A 27,535-nucleotide genomic window follows, 5' to 3' on the forward strand; every position below is an offset into this window, starting at 1 on the left:
GGCTGTCTGGTCCCTGAGAGCTTCAGATGCTATTAAAACCTAACAACTCCACAGGAGAAATCTGAACAACACCCGACTCCGAGGGGCCACAAGCAACTAAAGGCTCCTTCTCCCACTCTCAAGCTTATTTCTGGATCTTCACCTGCCGCCCCAACCCCTCTGCCCTCTGCCTTGGTCAACGCCACCAACAGTGGCTCCCGGACACTGCGTTCCCAGGGAAGTTTCTGCCACTATGACAGCCAGTATAGCCTGTGTGGAATTTCTTCTGTAGATGGCATTCCCAATGGCCTTACCCAATCTGGATGGCAGGGCAGCCTCCTGACTTTGTACCTCCCACAGGCAGAAATCCACAGGGAGAAGGCTTGTCCAGGCTCTGGGGGCCACCCACCCATGCAACTGGATACATACACTTTGTAAGCACTGGTTTCCAACAGATAAATGTAATCAAGGTTTATATGCTCAGAGAAGCCAACAGGATGGGATTGTTTCACTTGAAAGATCAGAAGAAAATTGTAACTAATGTTGTGGAAAATTACTTTGATATTGCTTTCTTGGTACCGAATCACAATTAGGCTGCTGTGAGAAGTACAGGGAAAGAATAAATGAATAGTAACAAATCAACACAAACAGCCTGTGTCAGGAACACTTTGCTCAGGGAAAGTAACATAAGCATTACTTAAAGTTTTATGACTGCGTTTGATGTGATTTACGTAGAACGTCAAGGTTGCCTCTCACCCGCCACGTGGCGAAAGTGGTCCAGCTCCATTTACAGCCAGAAGAACACGGCTCGAGCCCCAAGTGTGCTCTGTGCACGGTCTGCCAGGCCCACGCTATCCCCACTGTAGAGGGACACTCCTCTGAGCTTCGTGTCATCCCACACACCCTGCCAGCCCGAGGCTCTCGGTTTCTCTCCTGGCTCGTCACTCCACCCTGGATCCTAGCCGTCCTGTGGGCCCTGACCCCACTGGTGATGGAAAAGATCCACATTCTCAGGGACAGTGTGCAGGGCAAGGCCAGCTGGTGTGAGGGGCAAGAATCTGCCACCCACAGGACACACAAAGATCAAGCACTCTGATCTGACGGCCGGCTGCAACATGGCAGGACACACATCCCTGCCACCAGATCCCAACTCTACCCAGGAATATAGCATTTGTCCCAGCAGTGTACCATGGATGGGGGCATGGCTCTGCCCCAAAGGCACGCTCACGCCTTCCCTCCTGGGCTTGTCCCACAGAGCACAGACCCCGAACACAAAGACCCTCTGCCCATGGGTCTTGGGCCCATGACAGGCACCAAGACACCAAGACAGGCACCAAAGATCCATGGGTCACCCCCAAGGATACACCATTTACCCCAAGCCATACTTGAGGACCCCTGTTCAGGACCTCATTTCTGCACAGGTAACATACAACTGGGGATGCCAATCTCAGCCAGCCTGACCCATGGGGCTGGGTTCTGCCGACATAGGGCCGTCAGCCACTCTAAGGCTCCCGTGAGGCTGTGAGGTCCCCACAGAGGAGCCAGCCTGGTCACATGTCCTTGCTGCTTCAGAAGCCGGGGAGGAGCCAGAACCACTTCTGACAGCCACTCCCCCACCCTCTGTGAGGCCCCAGCCCAGGTGTGAGTCAGTACCTGTGACTTGCCTGCTGTCTCCTGGGGTCCCACTGCCCTGGCTGCCTCTAGTTGATGAAAGAATGAACTCATTGGCCTCCCCGACCGGGGCCTCTGGTAGCAGCTGCCAGGCCCAGGGCCCCTGCTCTAGTCTCCTTGTGCCCCTTCTGATTTTCTACCTGATGCCTATGGGCCTTCAATCCGTGCTTAGGAGGGGTGAGGCAGCCAGAGCTGAGGGTGGGGCTGGGGAAGGGCTGGGCACTGCTCTCCTATAGGGTGAGCCCTGCAGGCAAGAGTGGTGCAGGAATCTCTCTGCCTAAATCCACGGCCTCTGCTCTTCCATATTGTCCTCGTCCTGGAGCACATGGGTGTCTTCACAGACCTCCCTGCTAAAGGCCCCCAGGCCCACAGCTGAGAGACGAGTAAGGGCTGTGTCTGAGCAGCAGGCACCCTCTTAAGCTCCCCTCTCCACATTCTGCCTGCCTGAGGCTCCAGAACCATCCTTCCCCTTGTCTCCTCGCTGCACCCCACCTGTCCTCAGCAGACCTCTGTAAGTCATGAAGGGTGCTCCCCTCAGTGGCTCACGAGGGACGTGTGGGATGCAGGTGGGAGGTGGGGTAATCTCAGCTTCACAAAGGCAGGAGGGGCCCAGGCCAAGGGGCTGGATTCGAGGGGTTCCAGGGCTGGCAGAGACACAGAGTCCCATGGGGGCCACAGGCTCAAGGAGAAGCCGTTCACCCTCTGATGTCCCAGACAGTGTGGGAGAGGCCCCAAGAGATGGCAGAATCCTCTTTAAGCCTCAGCTTCACCGAAAGCAACAACTGGCTGAGAGACAGGCAGCCTGGCCCTCACTTCAAGAGGAGTGACCACAGGCTGGAGGCCAGAGGCCAGAGGCCGATGCCTGCCAGTAGAAGGCCAGGACCCCTCCTCTGCCTGCCCGGGACCTTCAGCACAGACTGGGCACCAGGGCAGCCGTGGAGGCCTGCACTGTGGACAGGAAAGCTGGGGCAAGTGGGCGGCGGGGCCGAGCGCAAGGGCTCACCTGGCACCTGCCGAGGGGAGAGCTCCGTGGGGTCCTGCAGGCTGATGAAGAGGAGGAGGCCTGCGGCTCCAAACAGCAGGATGGATGAGAACATGCAGGCCAGCCGCATCGTTCCGGCTCGTGGGGTCATCCGGGGCTTGCTCCGGGCTCACCTCCTCTCGGGTGTGGGAGGTGCGTTCTTCCCTCATCATCCACACCAAGCGTCCATCAGGCCACAGTCTACAGGGCAGATGGGGAGAAAGATGGTCCATCACTGAGGCACAGGGCACATCCTACATGGGCTGAGGCCCCAGTCACTGCCTATGACCAAGCATAATCCCTGGATCCCTCCATCCCTTAGAATGTACTCAGGTAGGTCCCTTGCATCCTTCTAGCCGAAAGAGGTTGAGGGAAGTCCAGTCACTACCTGTTGCTGGGACACCAGATTCCCAGCAGGGTCTCCTGTATCTGCACTCCCAGAAAAATCATGGAGAGAGACACTCCCCGGCCTCTGCCTGGGGAAGCCCAGGCTGGAGCCCTGAGACCCAGAGCCTGTAATGGGCCCTGCACTGTCCAGGCTCTCTGAGCTTCCAACAGAGCAGGTGTGCTCCCTAGAAAGGGTCTATGCCCCTAGAAGAGGCAGCAATCTGGGCCTTTGTCCCTTATAACTGTCCTGGTGGACAGAGGGGCTCTTGGATCTCTCTGCCCTGGCTCCTCCCTGCAGGATGCTGGGGACAAGTATCTCCACAGAGCGAGATACTTTGAGAAGGAGCCTCCCAGGCCCAGGGGCTACCAGGGACAGAGACTCCCCCTCCTGGTTGCTTCCCTCACCAGCCAGAGCTGTGCCGCCCTGACCCACAGATGGGCTGGTAGGATGGAGACCCCACTGGATAGTCCGTCGCATCAGTGGGAACTGAAGCTTTGGCCCGATCACGGTTACTCCCACTATGAGGCCCTCTGGCCTGGAGCTGAGGCAGCCTGACTTGCATTTGACAGATCCCAGGCTCAGAGACCGGTGACAACATCCCTGTGACACCTGTTGCTCTGGCCACTGCAGACCCAGAGCATGCCCAGGTGACTTGCCCCTCCCCCTGGTTCCTCCTGAAGGGCACAGAAATACCAACCAGTGACTCCGAATGGGCCAAGCTTGTGGGTCAAGAGGGGGGGCACCCCAAGGCCATTTGCTCATAGGAAGGATGTAAGTTCCTGCAGCAGGGGGAGGCATGGGTGGAGCCGGATAAGGGCCATAGAGGGATCTGCACAGGAGGCCATGCTACGTGGCATTCCAGAACTTCCCCTGTTGGTGGTGGAAGGTTGCTCTGTGCCCTTGTCTTTGCCCCTTCCTAAGTTCGGGCTTAGAGATACCACCCTCTTTCTACCAAAACAGGCTTGTAGGAAGCTTCCCCAGCCCTGGCACAGGGCAGTGCTCAGGGAGGTAGAGGCCAGGGGGACAGCTTCCAGCAGCCTCTGAGATCATAGTTGGGTGGCGGGGACCCCAAGCCAGATGTGCTGCTTGGCACAGGGTCATTTCCCTGCCGGGGGTCTTCTCAGGCACAGTAATTTGGTCAGGGCGCCCATTCCTGACCAGGCACCCAGGCGTTGGGGGAGGAAGTCCCAGCTATGGTCCCTCTGTGTCCTCATGCTCCTGGGGGGCAGGAGGCAGGAAGTGGTAAGAGGAGCCCTTCCCTCCCAGGCCCAGACAAAGATTCCCAAGGACTAGACTGTCCTCAGCAAAGCTCTGGTGCTGAAGAGTGTTAAATTGCAGGTTTGGGTTTCTCCCCTCTGCAGTCACTGTAATTATGTTTTCACTCAGTTAACTTTAATTAACCTGCCCCAGGCCTCTATGCATGGGGAACGCGCCTGAACGCCGGGCTCTCTGGGCTGTGCTGAGCAGGTGGTTCCCACGACCTCCCAGCTTTGATGTTTGGGAGGCAGCGCTGAGCAGGGCTCAGTTTTGTCTCTGGAGCTGGCTCCAGGTTTGAAGTTGGCCCTGACTTCCCTTCCAATGGCCCCCCCCTCCGCCCCACCCCAAGAAAGACTGCTGCTTCCTGCCATTGTCAGGGACACCCACGGGGCTTACACAGGGTAAAAACAGGCAGCCACCTGTCCCCAAAGGTTCAGACCCTGGAGCCCCTCGTGGGGGCCTGTGGTTTCTCCCTCTACGGCTGCCCGGGATGGGTCCTGGGGACCTGGCTCATTGTCCTGCAGAGACACAGGTGCAGCCATGCAGGCCCAGGCCCCACTGAAGGGCAAGGTCACTCTCAACACTGCCCATAGGATGCCCTGTGTCCTGAGATCTCCCAAGCCCTTCCCTTTGTAATGATAGGCACTGTGTGCCGGGACCACCCTGGCCAGCCCCAAGGTGTGGGAGAGGATGGGGGGAGACGGAGCTGCTCTCTCTGGCCCTCACTCTGGGCCCTCCTGCCCCAGAGAAGTTGGCTTAACCCTTGGTGGGGGGGGCCCATGCAGTCACAGAAAGGAGTCAGAAGAGTGGGAACAATGTCACACACACTGGTTCATCAAGGACAAGACCCTCAGATAGGGAGCAAGGGGCGCAGCTCAAGACCTTTCTGGAGCAGAGGCACACGCACTGACACACATACACACACATATGCCACGGCACACACACTCCATCAACAGGCCCCAGCAAGGCCCCGGCTGTAAAGAAACTGCTGCAAAACCCTGATTATCCTGGCCGTGGTGGTGACACACTGCCTGCAGCCACACCAGCCTCCTGAGTCAGACAGACGTGGTCAGGAGACCAATCTGACCTAGGGCGAGGGAAAGAGAGGAAGGAGGGGAAAACGAACGGCAAGTTTACGGCTAGGGCACAGGGCTACCTGGCAAAACTGTTAATAAAATGCCACCCAATCTCAACCCAAAGGCTCTATTTGATGGAAAAAAAGGGGGGGGGGACTCAGAAGCACATGCGATCATCATTGCATTATTTATGGTCAATAGCACTGCACAACTGACTACAAAAGAACTGGCCAGCCCCCTCTTCTCCCTAATTGTCACACTGTCACCATACAAGCCAGTACTGACTACCCCTGTCCCGCAGCAACGACCTGTCCTCATTTGTTCCTGAACCTACCCAAACCAAACCCACCACGTGGAACCAGGCCCCAGCAGCCCATGTGCGTGGAACCAGGATGAGGCCCACATCTCTGCCCCCAAATCTGGGGAGAGGGGAAGAAAACCAGCCCCAGGACCTGCACCTTCACCATGGCCAGAGCATCAGGGACTCAAGTGTCTGATTTCAGAGACCCTCCCTTTTGTTGACCCCTCTACACCCGCCCCCCTCCACGAGAACACAGCACCCTCTCTGTGAAGGGAGGGAAGCTGGTATTAGAGCCACGCAACGCTTTCCCTGGCCAGCCCTAAGCATCAGACCTCAGCCTTCCCCTCTGAGACCTTCCTCTCGGTGTTTGTTCTCACTGGAGACCACCTACCCAGCTAACTCCTTGCTCTGTGCAAATGGGAATCAAAAGGTTAGCATGCCTCCCCTCCTGGGTCGCTGGTTTGCAGTCTGGCTGGGTCTTCAATGCCCCAGGAGGGGGCCAACATCACAGAACCTGTAGGAACCTCCTTCCTTTACAGGTGGAGGGGAGCTAGGAGATCACCAGACACTTCAGAGAGTATGCACATCTGATCCCCTACTGTTCCTGTGAGGGTCCTTGTCTTCAAAGTCACACGTTATTTCCAAGGCAATGGGAAGATGCTGGTCCAAAGGCTGCTCATCTCCCTCTCCTGGGAGTCCAGCTGCTGCCTGGGAAGTGGACCCTACGATCCGTCACAGGCTGGGGCCAGGCTGCCCAGGGCCCCGTAAACACATTCACAGGCCTCTGCTCCCATCTGGGACACAGTGCATCGCACTCGGCTCCAATGACAAGTGGAAGACCCTCCCCTTCCTCCCTGCCTCTCTGCCAAGACCAACAGACAATAAGACAATTCAAATAACTGGGGGTGGAGTAGGGAGGAGTGAGGCAAGAAAAATAAACAGCCCACTCAGTTTCCAGAAGGTCCTGTGCTCACAATCCCTCGTTTTCCCAGTGGCTTTCTCTCCCTGAGGCCTGAATGGCATTGCCAATTTTTTACTGTAAGAAAAAAAAAATCCAATTAATCTTGTAAACACCTCCTGGGACACAGGTCAAGGCCAAGGATTCCTCCCATTTCCTTATTTATCTGATTTAAAAATTTGTCTCTTGGGAAAATTCACTTTAGGGCACAAGCAAGGACTTGGGAATTCAGCCAAAACACACGCACCTCCAGTGGCGACAGGCCGGCAGGCGGATGGACGGATGGCTCCAAGGACACGCTTGGCTGCGGCTGCTCCAAGGCCTGGATGCTTCCCCCAGTCACCCAGAGGACCCCCTCTGGCTGTGAGGACCTGCTCCCGTGCCCCACTGGAGACGGCCGGAGGCATCCGGCCATGTGCCCATGGGAGCACCCACTTGGTGTGTGGACCCCGGGCCCCAGAAAGTTCTCTGTCCAGTCAGTCTCCTCCTTGCACGGGCAGGAGCGAACAATGACGTCCCTCCCGGCTGAGGGCTCCAGGAGGAGCTGCTCATCGGGAGAGAGGCTGCTATGGCAACTTGAGGAGAATGGAGCCAGGCACTGCCGTCACCTTGAATCCGGCACCAAGCATTCCACCGGAGTGGCAGAGGGGGCTGTGCCTCCGCTCTGCCCCTGCCGAGGCTCCTGCGCTGGGGCTGACCTCCCTCCTCTCCTCCGCAGCCTCCTGGCCTCAGTAACTCATTTGCTCCTCACCGAAACGGAGCACACAGCCCAGTCCCCTGAGAACACCACCTCCATCTGTTTTGTCAGACGAGTTCTTCCGTGTGTGCGGCTCCTGCCTGCTTCTGAGATGGGGTTCTTCTTGATTTCAGCTCATTAAAATCCTGCAGCTAATTAAAACTGTTCTAACAGCAGCGGCGGCAGTGGCGGCAGCAAACTCTGGGATGAGTCCCTCCAGTTTTTATGCGTAGGCATAAAGTTGCAATGCTCTGTGAGGGTGACGAATGGCTGCAAGTGCTCAGACTCTGGGGCGGGGCTGCAGACTCCAGCCCTGCTGGACACGGGAGAGCGCTGACCTAGGTCCTGAAATGCCCTAGGCCCAGCCTCAGCACACCCCAGCGCACAGGGCTGTACCCCACTCCTGGGGGAGGTAATTCACCCTCCAGAATCCTCCCCACTACAAGGCAGGGATTCTCTCCAATCCCCCATGATTTCTTCTGGGGGTAGGGGGAGAGGAAAGGGAGGCCTAAGGCAGAGGCCAAGGCATAAGTCGGGCTCAAACAGCCCTGAAGCCTTGTCCCCACAGACCCACTAGGAATGCTACGGCATGGCTTCCCACCATTGCTTACACAAAGAGCCTGAAAGGAAGCCTGCAAACACGCAGCTGCAGCGAGGGGGTCCTGAGAGCCCAGCCAAGGTGCCATAAGCTACAATGCCCTTGATTACTTTCAGGGGTAGGACCACACCATGGATGCAGTCTCTTGCCCAGGACTTCGGCGAATTTTATGAAGCAGGGTAGGGGATAGTAATTCAGTAGGTAGAGAAACTGAGTCCTACCCTGGCAGAATCTGGGATGGGGATTCAGCACCCCCAATCCTGTGAGCATGTGTACCTCAATTACAGCCCTTCTCCTACCACGTGGAGAGTGTTCACACACCTATCTCAGACCCTCAGAGCCCTGAGAGCAGCATCGAGGTCTCTCATCTTTGTATTCCCTGCACAGTGCCTGGCACAGGGAATGGGACCAACATAACCTGTGCCTCGTGTGACATGAGCATGGATTAACAGATGGAGGTGTCTGGGCCATCTGAAGAGAGGCACTCCACGAACCTGGAATTTCTAAAATGTCATGCATGTTTTAGGGAGCTGTGGTTTTGTTTTGATCAGGTCTGGGTTAGAATTACGTCCAAAGAGTAGCCCAATCCTGTGAGAAAAGAGGAGGCAAGGAAGTGAGCTCTGTTAGAGAGCCTGATGGAGCCTGGAAGCTCCCACATACCCAGCGCACACTCAACACCAGGATACCACTTTTGTATCCTCAGTTTGGTAGGGCAGATTTCAAATCACAGGGCTTGAAGACTAATACACTCGTGGAGGTAAATGTGGACTCTATCACTATACATGCCCATGTATTAATGCACATTATATATGTACAAATACATAAGTCATTTAGATGCCATAAAATGGATTACACTAGGAAACTCCCTACACAAAATTAATGTTCGAATGTGTTGATCAAAAGTCAATGAAGAGAGTGGGGGAAGGTAGTGGAGAAGGAGGATCCTGAGTTCACCTCCACCTGTGGACACACCAAGGCAACACCTACATGTGTGACAGCTCACTCTGAAAACCTGAAGACTGGCCAGATTTTCCCGAGCTAAAGACATAAAGAGAAGGCCAAAGAGATGAAGTTGGGAACCCAGCCCTCCGTGTGGCAACCCATGAACAGGAGGGACAACACAGCCACAGAGTGAGAGGACCCAGCCCCACATCAGGCTCCCCTGGCCCTGAAGACCTGCACAGGGAAGACGAGCCCCCACGATGTCTGGCTTTGAAAATCAGCAGGGCCTGCCTTCAGAAGAGCTGGAGAGTTATAGGGAAACCAAGTCTCTAGTCTTAAAGGGCCAATGCACTATATCATTGGGCCCAAGACCCAGCACAGAAGTTGCAGTTTAAAAAGTGCCTGGGGTATTCATGAAGGGGACTTATTGACTAATTTTAGGATGTATATTGCAGGGTTCAGGATATGTAGGAGTTTTCTCCAGGAATGGAAGTGCTGGCAGGTATTCTTTCTCTTGTCCTCCTTCTGCTTTGGCAGGCTCTGGTGGGAGCCAGTTCTGACATTCTCCCTCTACCTTCCTAGCATCTTGCCCTGCCCCCAAATTTCCCTGCAGACTAGCCCCACTCAACCCAACCCACCAGCAGGTGCCCCTCCAAAGTGGCTCTCACACTGGGCAGCCCCAGCCAGGATCTGTGCCCTTCCAGAGTGACTATCACCTGCCACACCCAGCAGGCAGCTCTGGTCAGAACTGGCACACCTCCAGAGCAAATCCTGACCCAGGGAGTGGGGAATGAGCCCTACCAACCAGTGTGCACAGTAGCTCAGTTGGCTCTTTCAGCCCACTGCATGTGAGGCAAGCCCAGCCCACCAGTGTACCTGCAGACAGTCAGACTGAAAACTGGCTCCACCCACCATTGCACCCTCAGCAGTCAGCCCAGTCACAACAGGAGGGTGCTCGCAGCCCACTTAGGGGAGCACCACATATATCCATATGTAACGAACAGAGAGTCAGACAAAGTGAGGAGACAGAGGTATATGATCCAAACACAAGAACAAGACAAAACCCTAGAAAACAAGCTAAACAGAACAGAGATAAGGAATCTATCTGATAAAGAATTCAAATTAATGGCCATAGGTACTCCCCAGACTTAAGAGAGGAGTGGAAGAACTCAGTAAGAACTTTAACAACGAGATAGAAAATATAAAAAAGAACCCATTGGAGCTGAAGAATACAACAAGTGAAATGAAAAATTAACTAGAAGATTCAACAGCAGAACAGAGGATGCAGAAGAGCAGATCAGCGACCTAGAATTCAGGGTAGTGAAAAAACAACTAAACTGAACAGTACAAAGAAAAAAGGATTTTTAAAAAATTAAAATAGGGTAAGGTACTTTTGTGACAACATCAAGCATAATAACATTCACATGACAGGGGTCCCAGATGGAGAAGAGAAAGAAAAAGAGGCACAAAACTTATTCAAAGAAATAATAACTGAAAACTTCCTTAAGCTGGGGAAGGAAACACACATCCAGGTCCAGGAATCACAGAAATCCCCAAACGAGATGAACCCAAGGAAGTCCACATCAAGATACATAATAATTAAAATGGCAAAAATTAAAGATAAAGAGAGAATCTTAAAAGCAGCAAAAGAAAACAAGATACCCACAAGGGAAGCCCCATAAGGCTATCAGCTGAATTTTCAGCAGAAACTTTGTAGGCCAGAAGCGAATGGCATGATACATTCCAAGTGTTGGAAGGAAGAGACCTATACCAAGGATATTCTACCCAGCAATGCTATCATTCAGAATGGAAAGAGAGATCATGTGTTTCCCAGCAAACAAAAGTTTGCTCACCTGGCCTATAAGAAATGCTAAAGATAATTCTTCATAAAGAAGAAAGAAAAGACCATAACTAGAAGAAAATTATGAAAGAAAAAAATTCACTGGTAAAAACAAACATATAGCAAAGGATCAATCACTTATAAAGCTAATATAAAGGTTAAAACATAAAAGTAGTAAAATCAATTATATATCTACAAAAATTAGTCAAGGGATACATAAAAGATGCAAAATATGACATCATATACATAAAATGTGGAGGGGAGAGTAAAAAAAATAGTGCTTTTATAATGTGTTTAAACTTAAATGACCATCAATTTAATATAAACTGCTATATACATAGGATGTTATAGATGAACCTCATAGTAACCACAAATCAAAAACCTATAATAGAAAAAGGGATTCAAGTATAACACTAAAAGTCATCAAACACAAGGGAAGACAGCAAGAGAACAAGAAAGGAACGGAGAACTACAAAAACAATCACAAAAATAATTAACAAATGACAACAAGCACCTGCTATTAATAATTACTTTAAATGCAACTGGATTAAATGCTGCAATCAAAAGTCACAGGGTGATTGAATGTATAGAAAAGCAAACTCATCTATATGTTGCCTACAAGAGACTCATTTCAGACTTAAGACACATAGGGGATGAAAACTGAGGGGATTGAAACAGATATTCCATGAAAATGGAAGGAAGGAAGGAAGGAAGGAAGGAAGGAAGGAAGGAAGGAAGTCAGGAAGGAAGGAAGGAAGAAAAGAAAGAAAGAAAGAAAGAAAGAAAGAAAGAGAAAGAAAGAAACAAGGAGGACGAGAGGAAGGAAGGAGAAGGAAGGAAGGAAGGAAGGAAGGAAGGAAGGAAGGAAGGAAGGAAGGAGAGAAAAAAGCTAGGTTAGCAATACTTAAACAAAATAGACTTTAAAACAAAGACTGTAGCAAGAGACAAAGAAGGGCATTATATAATGGTAAGAGAATCAATCCAACAAGAGGATAAAACAATTGAAAATATCTATGTACCTAACACAGGAGCACCTAAATACATAAAGCAAATACTAACAGACATAAAGAGAGAAATTGACAGTAATACAATAATAGTAGGGGACTTTAACATCCCACTTACATCAATGGCTAGATCATCTAGACAGAAAATCAATAAGGAAACAGAAGTTTTGAATGACACATTAGACTAGATGGGCTTAACAGATATATACAGAACATTGCACCTAAAAACAGCAGAATACACATTCCTTTCAAGTGCACATAAAACATTTTTCCAGGATAGATCATATGTTAGGTCACAAAATAATTCTCAATAAGTTTAAGATTGAAATCATATCAAGCATCTTTTCCAACCACAATGGTGTAAAACCAGAAATCAATTACAAAAAAAAATTGGGAAAAACACAAACATGTGGAGGCTAAACAATGTGCTACCAAACAACCAATGGATCAAAGAGGAGGTCAAAGAAATCAAAGAGAAGGCAAAAAAAAAAAAAAAATGCATGGAGACAAATGAAAATGAAAACACAATGGTTAAAAATCATTGGGACACAGCAAAACAGTTCTAAGAGGAAAGTTTATAGTGATACAGGCCTACTTCAAGAAGCAAGAGGAATCTCAAATAATCTAACCTTACACCTAAAGGAACTAGAAAAAGAACAAACAAAGCCCAAAGTCAGCAGAAGGAAGGAAATAATAAAGATCAGAGCAGTAATAAATGAAATAGAGACTAGAAAAAAAATTAGAAAAGATCAATGAAACTATTAGCTGTTTCTTTGAAAAGATAAACAAAATTGATAAACCTTTAGCCAGACTCATCAAGAAAAAGAGAGTACCAACATAAATAAAATCGGAAACAAGAGAAGTTACAACTGGTAGCATAGGAATACAGAGGATTATAAGAGACTACTACAAAAATGACAACAATTCTAGAAGAGATTGTCCAACCTAGAAGAGATGTGTAAATTGCTAGACACATATAATCTTCTACAACTGAATCGGGGAGAAATAGCAAATTTGAACAGACTAATTACTAGTAATGAAATTAAATGAGTAACCAAAAAACTCCCAACAAGCAAACGTCCAGAACCAGATGGCTTCACAGGTGAATTTGGCAACACCAAATAATTAAGGAAGAGTTAACATCTATCCTTCAGAAACTATTCCCAGAAATAAAAGAGGAAAAAAGGCTTCCAAATTAATTGTATTAGGTCAGCATTATCCTGATACCCAGGCCAGATAAAGATACTACAACAAACAAAAATTATAGACCAATATCCCTAATGAACACAGATTCAAAAATCTTCAATGAATTATCAGCAAACTGAATTCAAAAATACATTAAAAGGATAATTCAACATGATCAAGTGGGATTTATTCCATGGAAGCAAGTATAGTTCAACACTCACAAATCAATCAACATGATACAAAACATTAACAAAATGAAGGATAAAGTTATATGATCATCTCAATAGATGCAGAAAAATTTGACAAAATTCAACATCCATTCATGATAAACTCTCAACAAAATGGGTATAGAGAGAACACACTTCAACATAATAAAGGTCATGTATGACAAACCCATAGCTAACATCATACTCGATGAAAAGCTAAAAGCTTTTCTTCTAAGACCAGGGACAAGACAAGGATGCCTACTCTCACCACTTTTATTCAACATAGTATTGGAAGTTCAAGCCACAGCAATCAGACAAGAAAAAGGAATAAAAAGCATTCAAATCGGTGAGGAAGAAGCATGCCACTTTTGCAGATGACATGCAGATGATACTATATACAGACTCCACCAAAAAACTTAGATCTAATAAAGTAATTCAGTACAGTTGTAGGATATGGAATCAATATACAGAAATCTGTTGTGTTTCTATACATCAATAACAAACTAACAGAAAGAGAAATCAAGAAAACAATCCCATCTATAATTGCATCAAAAAGAATAGAATACCTAGGAATAGATTTAACTAAGAAGGTGAAAAACCTATATTCTGAAAACTATAAGACATTGATGAAAGAAACTGAAGGTGGCACAAATAAATAGGAAGATATGCCATGCTTATGGATTGGAAGAATTAATATTGTTAAAATGTCCATACTACTCAAAGCAATCTACAGATACAATGTAATCCCTATCAAAATACCAATATTATTTTTTATATGTAACCAGAACAAATAATCCTAAAATTTATATGGAACCACAAAAGACCACAAAGAGACAAAGCCATCTTAAGAAAGAACAAAGCTGGAGGTATCACAAGCCCAGATTTCAAACTAAACTACAAAGCTATAGTAATCAAAACAGTATGGGACTGGCACATAAATAGACACATAGATAAACAGAACAAAATAAAGAGCCCCAAAATAAACCCGCAATTATATAATAAATTAATCTTCAACAAAAGAGGCAAAAATAAACAACAGGGAATAGTCTTTTCAATAAATGGTGCTAGGGAAACTGGACAGCTACATGCAGAAGAATGAAACTGGACCACTTTCTTTCACTATACACAACCATAAACTCAAAATGGCTTAAAGACTTAAACATAAGACCTGAAACCCTAAAACTCCTAAAAGAAAACGTAGGCAGTAAATTCTTGGACATTGGCTTTAGCATTATTTTCCTGGATATGCTTCCCCAGGCAAATTAAAAGCAAAAACAAACAGCTGGGACTACATCAAACAAAAAAGCTTTTGCACAGTGAAGGAAACCACCAACAAAATGAAAAGGCAACCTACTGAATGGCAGAGGATATTTGTAAATGATGTATCTGATAAGGGGTTAATATCCAAAATATATAAAACTCTCATACAACTCAATACAAAAACCCACAAATAATCCAATTAAAAAATGGGCAAAGGACCTGCATAGACATTTTTCCAAAGAAAGACATACAGATTCCTAAAAAACACAGGAAAAGGTGCTCATCATCACTAATCAGCAGGGAAATGAATATCAAAACCACAATGAGGTATCACCTCACATAAGCCAGAAGGGCTAGCATCAAGAAGACAAAGATGTAACAAGGAGAGGATATGAGGAGGATATGGACAAACGGATCCCTCTTGCACTGTTGGTAGGAATTCAGATGGTGCAGCCACTGTGGAAACCAGTACGGAGGTGCCTCAAAAAATTAAAAATAGAACTACCATATATGATCCAGCAATTCCATTTCTGGGCATTTGCCTGAAGAAAACAAAAACGGTAATTCGAAAAGGTAATATACATTCACTACAGCATTTTTGTAATAGCCAAGACATAGAAGTAACCCAAGTGTCCATCTATAGGTGAATGGATAACAGATGTTGTGCATACATATATATGTGTGTGTGTGTGTGTGTGTGTGTGTGTACACACATACAGACAAGCACATGATGGAACGTTATTCATCTATAAAAAAAAATAAGATCTTGCCATTTGCAACAACAGGGATGGAACAAGAGGATGTTATGTTAAGTGAAATAATTCAGACTGAGAAAGACAAATACCATATGATCTCATTCATATATGGAATCTAAAGACAAAACAAACACATGACAAGTCAATGAACACAACATGCTACAACATGGATGAACGTTGAGGACATTATGTTATGTGAAACTAGCCATTTGCAGTAGGACAAACACTGTATGATTCCATGCAGTCAAATTCAGAAGCAGAAAGTAGAATAGTGGTTACCAGGGGCTGTGAGGGAGAGAGGAATGGGGAGTTGTTAATTAATAGGCAGAGTTTCAGTTGGGGAAGTTGAAAGAGATTCTGGAGATGGGTGGTGGTGATGGCTGTACAACAATTTGAATGTATTTGATGCTTCTGGACTTAAAAATGATTAAAATAGTAAATTTTATATCATGTGTACCTTACCACAATAAAAAAAAATCAACAAAAGCAAACTAAAACTTGATACTGAGCCAAAATCACCCTCTTCCTGTTAAGTTTCACTCATGCCACAGATGACTGCATGTGGGCCCAGGAGCTGAGGACCAGAGAATGGTCAAGTTCATGGTCATGTGAAACATGACCAGGACATGGGGGAGCTGGGGTTGTGGCTTGGGCAGCCTGAACAAAGCAGCTAGATATCATCAGATGGACGGCAGGTTCAGAGTGGGGAGCCCATGCCAGGTTCTAGGTCTGGCTGCCCTTCCCCCCCAATCAGCTGTGGGACCCTCATGACTTAATTTACTAATCTCAGAGTCAGTCTGCATCCAAAATATCCATTGTAGATGAGTTCTCAAGTTCCTTGCAGCTCTGGTATGAGACAAATGTCAAAACAGAAAGGCGTTTCTGTGAATTTCATTCACACGAGGCCTCTTTCAGGCAGAGCAGGAGATCCTTTGGCTAGGACATCCCTTATCCACACTTGCCACCTGTCTCTTGCCACAAATCTGGATAGCTGCTGGGCTCCGATGGACCAAAGCTGCCAAGCTGTTTCCCTTTAAGACCACTTTGACCTTTTGGAGGGAGCAAAGGGCTCCAATGCAAGTGTTAATCTGGAAATTGTGTTCTCAGGTTCTTTCTAAGCCACAAAGTCTTGCTCCCCTGAGGCCTGCCTGGCTGAGGTGATTCCCAGCTGAGGCCACTCCCTCCCTAGATGACCACTGCTCTCCATGTTTCAACATCTACACTGAGCCCAGCTGAGACAGTGCCTTATTTAGTGATAGAATACATTTCAAGGCAGAAATCGACACAAGGCTAATGATGGGGATCCCACTGTATCCATCATCACCTTTGTCATTTAAAAATCTTTAATTTTTAAAGAATTTAAAAGGGCAACATGAGGGACCCTTGTGGTGATGGAAATCTCCTGTGTCTTGATTGTATCAATGTCAATATCCTCATTGTGATATTGTACTATAATTTTATAAGATGGACTGGAGGAAACAGGAAAAACGGTACATGAGATTTCTCTGTGTTATTTCCTACAACTGTTATGTGAATCTAAAATTATCTCAAAATGAAACGTCTAATTTTCTAAAAAACAAGAACTTAAAAGTAAAAGTAACTGGCCTTTCAACTCATGCATAATGGAAACAAATTCTAATGTTGTGCATGTAAATAATAGATAACCATTTTCATGGATCAGTGCCACCTTTTGTTGTAAAGAAACATTTTAAAGTTAAGGGACTATGCCTTTAATAGGAAAATTTGATGTGTTAGCAACTACTGGTTGATCTTTGTGCATTTTTCAATTGCAAATTGCACTTTAAAAATGCAAACAATTATTAATATTGATTTGGACTCAAACAGTATTGAATTTCAATATATTTCCAGCTCTTTTATGAATTACCCTGTGGATACGTGGTGATTATGATAAAAGAGCATTTGCATGCTCAATTTCTTTTCAGTGAGGAACCTTGAAGAGGGCTGATGTGATCCATGGATAATGAACTTCACAGGGACAAGACTGGCTTCAGAGCCCTCCGCCAGGCCCTCAAACTTAGCAGGCAGCACAGACTTTCAGGGCCACTTTCTCCAAGCCAATATTACAAAGCACAGGCTATGAACAACTGCTCAAGGTCTGGAATGAGATTTAGTGTCATAGTTTTTAGGGAAAGAAAAGGAGAAGGAATAGACGTGTATTATGCTTTGTTAACCTTCCAGGTACCATGCTGAATACTATATAAACATCCCATTTCACTTTTGAACAGTAACCACTTTTTTTTTTTTTTAAGTAGGCTTCATGCCCAGCATGGAACCCAATGTGGGGCTTGAACTCACGATCCTGAGATCAAGATCTGAGCTGAGATCAAGAGTCGGATGCTTAGCTGACTGAGCCACCCAGGAGCCCCTTGAACAATAACCTCTTGAAGTGAAAATCATTCTCCCTACTTGACACAGGTTTGGTTCTCTGTGAGGAGATGCAGAGATGGAGTCTGGGGTGCAAGATGTTAATTAAGGATCAACACCTGTGAAGGGAAAAGGGAGGAAGCCAAGGTGAGCAGGAGAAGGCAGACAGGGATGCTGGTCCAACCCAGGCTGGGCAGGGAGCTCTGAAGTAGGTGTAGCCCATGGGAGTGTCCTGTAGCAGGCAGAAATGGCTGCACCTTTATGCCTTACCTTACTCAGTACCTGGATGTGGCATGCCCAGAGAAAGGCATGACCCCAGATCAGACAGTTGCTGCTGCAGCCAAAGAAGATCCTAAAGGAGCTGACAGCTGGGGGATGGTTGCTGACCACAAATCTCATGGGTGGTCAGTGTGTTCTGGAAGGGGGTCTGGACAGCACATCTCCCAACTTTGCCACCAATTTACGGATGATGAAATTAAGACCCAGAGAGACTAAACATGGCCAAGGTTACACTCTCTATAAGCCATCCCAGATCTGCCTGACTCAAATCTTGCTTTCCCACTCCCCATTCACCGCTTCTCCCAGACAAAAGCATAGATCAGACTGTCCTGACCTTCAGCTACTGAGACATGAAGGTCTGAAAGTCTCCAGGGGAACACGCAGAAAGTCTGACTGCGTAAGCAGATACCCTCACCTCACCTCTACTAACATCCCTGCAACATGCACGTGTGTGTGCACACACATGCTTAGTTCTTGGTGATTATCTAATTGCTAATGGAAGGTGGGGGCATGGATTTTTTGGGTTAAAAGTTCCCCTGACAGTACAGCCTGGAGAGCATCCCCCCCCCCCCCCGCCACAACAGAGCCACTGGATTTTGCCAAGAGCAGCAGACAATGTATGATGTTGCACGGCCTTCTTTTACTTTTAGAAAGCACTGAGCTATTCACATTTTCCAGCTGCTCCGACATCCACAGCCACAGCAGGGAAAATTATAGGGAGGGAAAAAATTGCATATTTACTTCTCAAAATTGAAAGTTGGGGTATAATATGGACAGAAAAGAGTGTATGAGTAAACCTAGAATGCCCTGGCCCCTGGCAGGGTGCAGCTGCCTCCAAGCTGCAAACGGCAATCCATAGACTCCAGAAGAAGAGAGAATGGCAAGGAGGTTTGGCTTCCTTCCAGGGAATCCCTCTCCTTGTGGCTGGCACAGGGAGGCCCCAGAGGACTTGCTTTTGTATTCCCAGCTGTTAATAATGCCTGGCACAGAGTAGGTGCTTGGGCAATGTGCAGTGAGCAAAGACAGAGATAGTAAGAGGAGGGAGAAGGGGGAGGGATCCTTGCACACTAGGACCAGCTGGGTCCTTTGGGCTGAGGTCACGTGGAGTCCAGCAGGTGTACCCTGTGGGTCTGCACAGTTCACATGCACAGCCATCCCCTTTGGGAGAGGCTGGCCTCTCTAAGCTGGCTCCATGGCTAATCATCACATTCTTGATCCCCACTAGTCCAGCGTGATTTACCCTGGAGCTCTCCTCACAACAGCTGGTGTCTTCCAACCTGGGGGCTCAAAGACTAAGAATACGGCAGAGCAATCAAGTCTGTTGGCCCTGTCCTGGTTGTTCTGTGGAGAACTGGGTCTCCCTCAGGCTACTGGGAGGGGGCCAGGGCTGTGAGTAACCTGGAGCTTCTAATGTGTGGCTATGCATAAGACGGGAGCCTGCCTCCTCCATGCGTCTCTGTGCTTCAGGTCTCCTCTACCCCACTGATCCTCAATGGTTTCTCCCTCTTTCACCACAGGGTGTTGGGAAGTCAGAAATGTGGGTCCACCCTAACCCTCACTCCCCACTCCTCCTACATGTGTCCTGTCCATCTTTTTTTTTTTTTTTTTTTCAGGCCCTCAGTGAGGCTGATTCAGCACCGAGGGCCTGGACAGCTCCCTACCTCCACAAGAGTGGTCATAGGACAGTAGCTGCCACTCTCTTGTTCAAAAGGGTCTGAGGGCCCCCCATTGCCCAGTGGCCCAAGTTTGAATGTCTTAGCATATCCCACAAGGCCCACTGAGTATCCACTGTCTGCTGCTCTTCTGCCTTCAGTCTCATTTCTCACCATCCCCTGTTGGTCCCCAGGTCAGCTGTGACACTCACCCGTGGATTCCTGGAGCCCCTGGGCTTTCTTCTAACACAGGTAACAGTGAGAGACTAGTGTAGAGGAAAGAGACCTGGGCTCCAAGTGTTTGCCACTCAGCACTACATTCTCTCACTAGAAGACTTTGGGTATCATCTTACATTTCTGAGCTTCAGTTTTCCCCAACAGTGAGTTGGTTTGGTGGATTGATACCACAGGGCTATTTGTGATGAATACTACTGTCCTTGGGTAGAGGGAAGAAGCTCAGGACAGGTGGGGTAGGCCACTGGGTAGTCCTCTCCCTGCAGGGCACATGCTCCTCCCGGTGGTCTTGCCCTTGTCTCCAAATGGCTTTGCGGACTTGTTTGCTTACCTTAAAACAACACACAAGGGAGTCTGGTTTTTCTCTCCCTGAGCCTTCAGCCTCTTTTCTGCTGTCGCATGTCCATGCATTCTCATCTCTTGGCCTCAAGGACACAGGCAGAAAATGTGCTAAGTCTTTAATGATCCCTAGACATGGTATTCCTCGGTATGTTTGCCAGGCCGGAGTGCTAGGGCAAGGATGTAGGCAGCAGTCAGCTGACTGGGAGCATCCCATAGCAGGATGGCACCCACAGAGATCCCACTCATGCCCTTGTGTCAGCGTGTCAAATGAAGGGGCACTTAAGCCCTAACTTCTTGCATTTGCAAGGAGAAAGATACAAGTGGAAATATACACTTTCATAATGAGAACCAGAGTGGCCAATCATTGTTCTTCAGTGAACACTTGTTTGAAGAAGCCCATTTCTAATACTAACTATATGACACTTTATAAAAATGAAAGTTATTTTTAGAATGACATGGCCAATGACCCTTGGTAGCAGATCCAGGCCTTCAGATCTTCTAGTTTGGAAACCTAGATTTTTAATCAGAAATTTCTTGATTCTCAAATTGGCAAGCAAGACACATTTTTTAAACTGACTTGAGCCAATCAACACTCATGTCCAAGCTGTATTTGACCTAGGGTCCACCCATTGCCACCGTGGCCATGAAAAACATAGTCCATATTGGGGAAAGGCACCTGACCTCTGGATAAAAATGATTCAAGGAGTTTTGTGCAAAATCAGCGGAGAGGAGAAAAAGCCTATGAGTCAGCTGGTGAGGAGAGAGGCTACAGCAGCCTGGCTGGTCAGGAGCTGTGTCCTACTGCTCTGTAAGTGGATGGCACTCATGCAGAAACACAGGCTTCCAGCACAGGGCATTGGCCTCTGCCTGGTGGACAGTCACTGCAGTGGCACAGGATCCACCAGCAATGGCGCATGCGTGCGCGCGCACGCGCACACACACACACACACACACACACACTCATGTGCACCAGTTTTGGGTTGAATGGTGTTGCCCCTGCCAAATTCACATGTTGGAGTCCTAACCCCCAGTACCTCAGAATATGATCTAACTTGAAAAAAGGGTCATTGCAAAGATAATTAGCTAAGACAAGGTCACACTGCACTAGGATGAGCCCCTAGCCTAAAAGACTACTGTTCTTATAAAAAGGGGAAATCTGGACAGACATGCACACAGAGAGAATGCCATGTGAGGATAAAGACAGAGATTTATAAGCCAAGGAATGCCAAAGATTACCCGAAAATGCCCAGAATCCAGGGAAGAGGCCTGGAACACATCTCCCTGACCACCCTCAGAAGGAGCCAAATCTGCTGACACCTTGAAGTCAGACTCCCAGCCTCCAGGACTGAGAGGCAGCACATTTCGGCTCTTGAAGCCCCCTCGTCTGTAGTATTCTGTTACAGCAGCCCAAGCAAAGTAACACAGCCCTTGTAGAGAAGGCTCAGCCCTGGCATGCACAACGCAGCAGTGTCTGGGGGGCAGGGGGAGGGATGAGCATGCCTGGCAAGCTGCCAGGAGACAAGCTTTTGCCTGCTTCAGTGCTTGTCATCAACTGTGTGTAGACAATGTCAGGCCAGCGTTTGACACAGGACTTGTGACAAGCAGGATGTGCTGTGGGAATCCTGTAGCTCCACAGTGTCATCGGGACCCGGGTCCTTCCTGAGGCTCCACTCCTCTGTCCTTGGGCAGGTTTTATCCTCAGATGGCCTCTACATGGTTGCTTGATGGCTACAGCCACAGTCCAGCCTACAGGCATCCTTGCTACATCCTGCAGGAGAGGGGGAGCCCCATCCCTCACCATAAGATAAGACTCCTGGACCCTGAGCCGACGGTACCTCCCTGACCCAATGCCAGGGGCTGGGAATGCCCCATGCTGGTAGGTGCAGGCCTGGGACCAGTGGGATGAAGCTGCCCTTCTTGGAGCTGGTCTTGAGAGGTCAGCACCCCCAAACTCAAAGACTAGGAGACAAGGGGAAGGGGTGACATAGAATTGGCTACTGAGTCCCCTATGCATTCTTCCCTTTGCTCTGTACAAAAGCTGCATGAATAACTAACCCCATTTTACAGATGAGGAAATGGGCTCAGAGAGGCTGAGTGACTTGCTCAAGGCCACACTGTGAGGAAGCAGTGGAGGCACATTTGAATTCAGGTCTAAGTCCAAAGGAAGTGCTGTCTGCTGTTCCCCGTGTTGTGTCCCAGGACTAACCCTGCTGCGTGTGGCCCAGGAAGGCACACTCTGGATCCACGTCAGCACAGACCTGGTCTGTCAGCAGGGAGGGGGTGAGGGCCACTCCATCCTTCTCCGAAGCCCTCTCTGAGCCTGCTCTGTTGGCCTGCCCTCCCCACACAGCTACCTCCTGTCTGCAGCACTGGCCCGCAGGCTCCCAAGTGGTCCCCGGCCTCAGTGAGACCTTGAGGGACCGTGAGAGCAAAGAAGGACCTTGAGAGGGCCCTGGGCTCACATGTGAACCCATCAGTGAATGTGTGTGTGTGCACATGCATGGATGAGCATGCACGTGTGTCTTTGTGACGCCATCCTGTGAATGGAGAGGGTGAGGGCTCATGTCTGTGTGTCTGGGTGAGCATGTGTGTGAGGGGACATGTGTTTGTGTGTGTAAGCACGCATGTGGGCATTTCAGAAGCTCTCATCCTTCTGCCTTGTAGCCACCAGGACAATGACCATGAGAAGCTCAGAAGTGCTCCCCCCGCCCCCCGCTGCTGCCTGGGGTGAGCCCTCCTTCCTGGCAGAGGAGAACAAGGCCCCCCTTTCCATAGGGGTCTGGAGGGCAGGCGAGGGCGGGGGGAGGATGGGCTGAGAGGGGCTCAGAAGTGGCAGCCCAGCAGGGCCATCTGCCATCTGTACCTCCCGCTCCACTTCCCCCTCCGTCCCCTCTCCGCCTCAGGGTGCATCACTCTGGCGACCCCTGGGAATTGGAAGCTAATTTTCCACGATCATTAGTGATGGAAAGACCTCAGGTTCTGCCTTTAATTAAAGTCAAACGTGGGGCTGAGGAGAAGCACGGCACGCAGGCGCCCTCTTCTCACTTGTAAAAGCCATATGCAAATAATTAAGCCAGGCATGGAAGCCATAATTAAAAATTTCACAAACCCCCTCATTAGCTGAGCAGTCTGCACGGAGAAGTGGGGACCGTAGCCCTCCCCCATGCTGATAGCAGCTCCTGCAGATGGTTAATTGGGGCTGGGGGGAGAGGCGGACTGCACCCAGGTGACAGTGCACCTGGCAGGGCTCCTGGTTTCCCAGGCCAAGAGTGATAACCTCTCACCTCAGTCCAGGAAGCTTCCAGCCAGGGACCAGGGCTCCCAGGATGAAGTGGGTGAATCCGAACATCCATCCTCCCACTGCAGGGTGAAGAGACAAGACCCTGGCCCTAAATCTCCCAGCCTCCCCTGGCCCCGGCCCCCACTTCCACAGAGGTGGGATGTGCTGACAGAAGCAAGGAGAAGGGTCTCAGCTAGAGACTGGAGATCGCCCCTAGCTGGACATCTTGAAGCCCCTCCCCGCAGTGTGCCCAGGGGGAGGAGGACCCTTGGGTTGAGGAAGGCTCAACAGGTCCCCCTCTCCCCCAGCAGCTGTGTGTCCTCAGGGCTTTCAACCCCTATCCATGCACACAGATGTCTCCAGGCCTGGTGGCCGCTGTGCGGGGAGGGACCCCTGAAGACAAGGGCCCAGACAAGATGCCTACACCCTATAAACACAGGCAGTCCTGTGGAGGGGTGGGATGGCCGGGAAATGTCTGACCTCACTGTTCATGACGTTCTCGGGCCCCTTTCCGACCCCCACCCGCCACACTACGCAGGGTCCCTGGCCAGAAACCTCAGCCCCCATAGACAGCCGATTCACCTCCGGTCCTGAATCGATTCTGCCAGGCAAGTCACGGCACGCATAATGTCCCCTTGCGCATTGACATTTCCAAATGAATATTCACTCATCATAGTCCTGGCCACTTGTTTTCCGTCCGGCCTGATCAATGGCGCTCCTCTGAAGGAGTCGTGCTCATCAGAGGCACTGAAGCTGCCCAGCATGCACAGGGACGAGATGTGTCCACCCAGCTGCGAGCCGGTAGTGGCTCGCCTCACCCGGAGACCACAGGCCCTGGTCAGGGCTAGTGTTTCCCCAAGGCCGACAGGCTCATTCTTTCAGTGTCACAGACATAAACGGAACGGGAGTAAAAACACATCCAAAAACTGGATTTCCTTTGGAGGATTTGGGGATCTGATGGGGCCACGGGATGTCACCTAGCTAAGCAATGAGTTCTGTCCTGCTCAGGTCAATCCCAACCCAGAAGGGTCCACCGTCTGACATCTCTGGCCAGATCCCCGAACCCAGGTCTTTCCAGGTCTGGCCCTGCCCTTCCTGGTGGCTCAGGAAGCATCACTCCTCTTTCTAGTTCTCCTCTGGCCAACAGAGGGGATGCAGGCCCTTTGGCCAAGAGTCATCTGACACCCGCCCCCAGGCACCCTGCCCTGGGAAGCTAGTCCCAGACAGTTGTGATCCTAGCTGACTTGTCTCATTTCTCATCTGTCCCCAATATGCTTTGACAGTCAGTTCTGCAAATCAGCTCGGGTGCCCTTCACTGTGTTTACCTTCCAAGCCAAGCTGCCCTAATGGTCAGAGTCCCCGCCCCACCTTTTTTTCTATCCCTCTGCAGCTCCCCCGTTACAAATGCATCTGCCTGAGCACTTCCATTTTCGGCCACTGACTTAAGATAATACGCCAAAATGAGGCACTATGCTCACATGGGGAAGGGCACTCTCCCGCTTACACAAACCATGTAACAATTGGCCGTTTTGACCCTGCTTGATTCTTCAAAATGAAATATTTCAGATATACAAAATATGTATGTAAAGGGGCGCCCGGATGGCTCAGTCGGTTAAGCATCTGACGTCGGCTCAGGTCACGGCTTGTGGGTTTGAACCCTGCGTCAAGCTCTGTGCTGACAGCTCGGAGCCTGGAGCCTGCTTCCAATTCTTTGTCTCCCTCTCTCTCTGCCCCTTCCCTGCTCACACTCTGTCTCTCTCTCTTTCAAAAATACATAAATATTGGGGCGCCTGGGTGGCGCAGTCGGTTGAGCGTCCGACTTCAGCCAGGTCACGATCTCGCGGTCCGTGAGTTCGAGCCCCGCATCAGGCTCTGGGCTGATGGCTCGGAGCCTGGAGCCTGTTTCCGATTCTGTGTCTCCCTCTCTCTCTGCCCCTCCCCCGTTCATGCTCTGTCTCTCTCTGTCCCAAAAATAAATAAAAACGTTAAAAAAAAATTAAAAAAAAATAATAAAAATAAAAAAATACATAAATATTAAAAAAAATTTATATAAAGAATGGAAGGGACAACCAGTATACTCGCCATCAACTTAAAGAATAAAACAATAATCAATATCTGGAGTGTCCTTAGTACCCATCCTGTTACTTTCCCTGCTCCCTCCCCTCTAGAGGTAGCCAGACCCGTGGTAAACATTTAATGAGCAGCTACTATGTGCCTGGCCCTGCTCTAAGCAATCGAGATCCATCGGGAACAGAACAGATAAAGATCTTGCCCTCACAGAATTAAATACCAACCAGGAGAGAGACGGCCAGGACTAGAAGTGCTATAAACAAAAGAAATGAGCAAACTATTTTGACAAGAGAGAGTGATAAATGCTATGGAGAAAAGAAAAAAACAGAGCAGGGTGAGGAGGACGGTGGGGGGACTGGAGGCTCAAGACCTAAGTGGGTAGAAGGAGGCCTCATTGAGAGGGTGATATTTGAACCATGTGTATTGCTAGAGAACAGCTTGGGCAAAGGCCCTGGAGTGGGAGCATACCTTTACACCCAGCGTATCTGGAGAGAAGTGAACATAAAGAGGGAAAGGAGACACGGTCAGGGAAGTAATGGGCGGCCAGTCCGGTGGGCCATTGACAAGAAGTTGCCTTTTATCCTGAGTAAAACAGGGACACTATCTGGCTTGGACTGCAGCAGGACAGCTCTAGCCACATAGGTAGGCAGAAGCAGGAAGGCCAAGGAAGAAGTTAGCCTGGATGGGAAATTTTGGATACGATGTGAACACGCGTGTCTGCCATTCTTACAAGAACTGGCACTTTTGTAAGGGGACTTTATTTTGATGTTGAAAATTACATGTTTTGGGACGCCTGGGTGGCTCCGTCGGTTAAGCGGCCGACTTCGGCTCAGGTCATGATCTCGCGGTCCGTGAGTTCGAGCCCCGCGTCGGGCTCTGTGCTGACAGCTCAGAGCCTGGAGCCTGTTTCGGATTCTGTGTCTCCCTCTCTCTGACCCTCCCCCGCTCATGCTCTGTCTTTCTCTGTCTCAAAAGTAAATAAACATTAAAAAAAAATTAAAAAAAAAAAAGAAAATTACATGTTTTTACTTTGATGCTCTGAATCAATGTGTCTTAGGTCCACTTGCTGGCCATGAGACTTTCTGATGTGAGTATTCTGGATCCTGAAAGAGCTGTAAGTCACTCTCAACATGAAGCCTGCCCTCCCTGTTTGGTTTCATGGCTGGAAGTGCAGGAAGCTCAGTGGCTTGGTATACAGGACAGTGAGACACACAGTGATGAGTGGGAAGAGGGCTCTAGAGCCACCAGGCTGTCTGGTCCAAATCCCGGCTCCATCACTCACTGACTGTGTCACTCTGGGCAAGATACTTAAGCCCTCAGTGCCTTGATTTTCCCACCTGCAGAATGGGGCTAATAATGACTACCTCACAAGTTGTTGTAAGGACTAACCGAGCAATAAGGGACACAGGGAGTGCTCCATCATGTTAGTGACTACTTTGGGAAAGTGACCAGAGCTCCCTAAAGTGCTTCTCTCCCGGGCAAGTCCGTCCACCTGGGGCGGGAGCAACAATGCCCTCTCGCACATCACCTAGCAAAGCACGGAGGCCGGTAAAGAGACAGGAGCTGGGGAGGCTTCTAACGAGGGTCTCTGGGAAATATCTCAGGAGCTCAGGCTACAAGCAGACCCACAGAGAACCGGGACATTCCTGGGAAGGGCTTCCATGGAACTGGCCGTCGAGTGCTTCATCGAGAAGGGAAAGCGAGCAGCCGTTCTCAGCACTATGCCACTGCAGCCAGTGACGGCCTTGGGCTACCTCTACTGGCGTGTGTTATGATGAGCAAGAGGGCTGGTATTTATTTTGACGTTCCGCGTTTGCTAAACTACTTCAATCTTGTTTGCTGAGTCCCAAGCAAGTCAGAATGGTTCATCTTGAAAGTTGAATGCAACTGGTCTTTTCCCTGATGATTAAAAATAAGGTAAGTTCTACCTTCAGCTCATATAGTCACCAAGTACCTTTGACAATTTCAGTTCGGACCAGAAGAACCCAAGTATGCACTGTGGATTCACGGACGTTCAGATCTTCACAGAATTAGGAAAACAGCATGGCATTCGATGCCTTGGGTTTGGGTGGGTGTTTTGGTCAGTTTTTTTTTTCTTTTATCTGTGTACGTAATT

At 49.0% G+C, this 27,535-nt stretch overlaps 1 protein-coding gene across 2 annotated transcripts in view; it reads right to left on the reverse strand.

Annotated features, from left to right (window-relative positions):
* The window catches only part of CHST8 (carbohydrate sulfotransferase 8), a 129,004-nt gene that overhangs the window by 61,518 nt on the left and 39,951 nt on the right, over positions 1-27,535 (reverse strand). Inside the window, exons 1-2 of one of the 2 annotated variants that reach the window (XM_043599075.1) lie at positions 6,899-7,621; positions 2,654-2,872 (exon numbers count right to left, since the gene is read on the reverse strand). In XM_043599075.1, the coding sequence (XP_043455010.1) occupies positions 2,654-2,783 (130 nt within the window). In that variant the 5' untranslated portion in view covers positions 2,784-2,872; positions 6,899-7,621. Of the gene's footprint in view, positions 1-2,653; positions 2,873-6,898; positions 7,622-27,535 lie in introns of those variants that run through there. The other variant, XM_043599074.1, reaches the window with a different exon arrangement.

Source organism: Prionailurus bengalensis, chromosome E2 (assembly GCF_016509475.1).
Source record: "Prionailurus bengalensis isolate Pbe53 chromosome E2, Fcat_Pben_1.1_paternal_pri, whole genome shotgun sequence".
Lineage (NCBI taxonomy): Eukaryota > Metazoa > Chordata > Mammalia > Carnivora > Felidae > Prionailurus > Prionailurus bengalensis.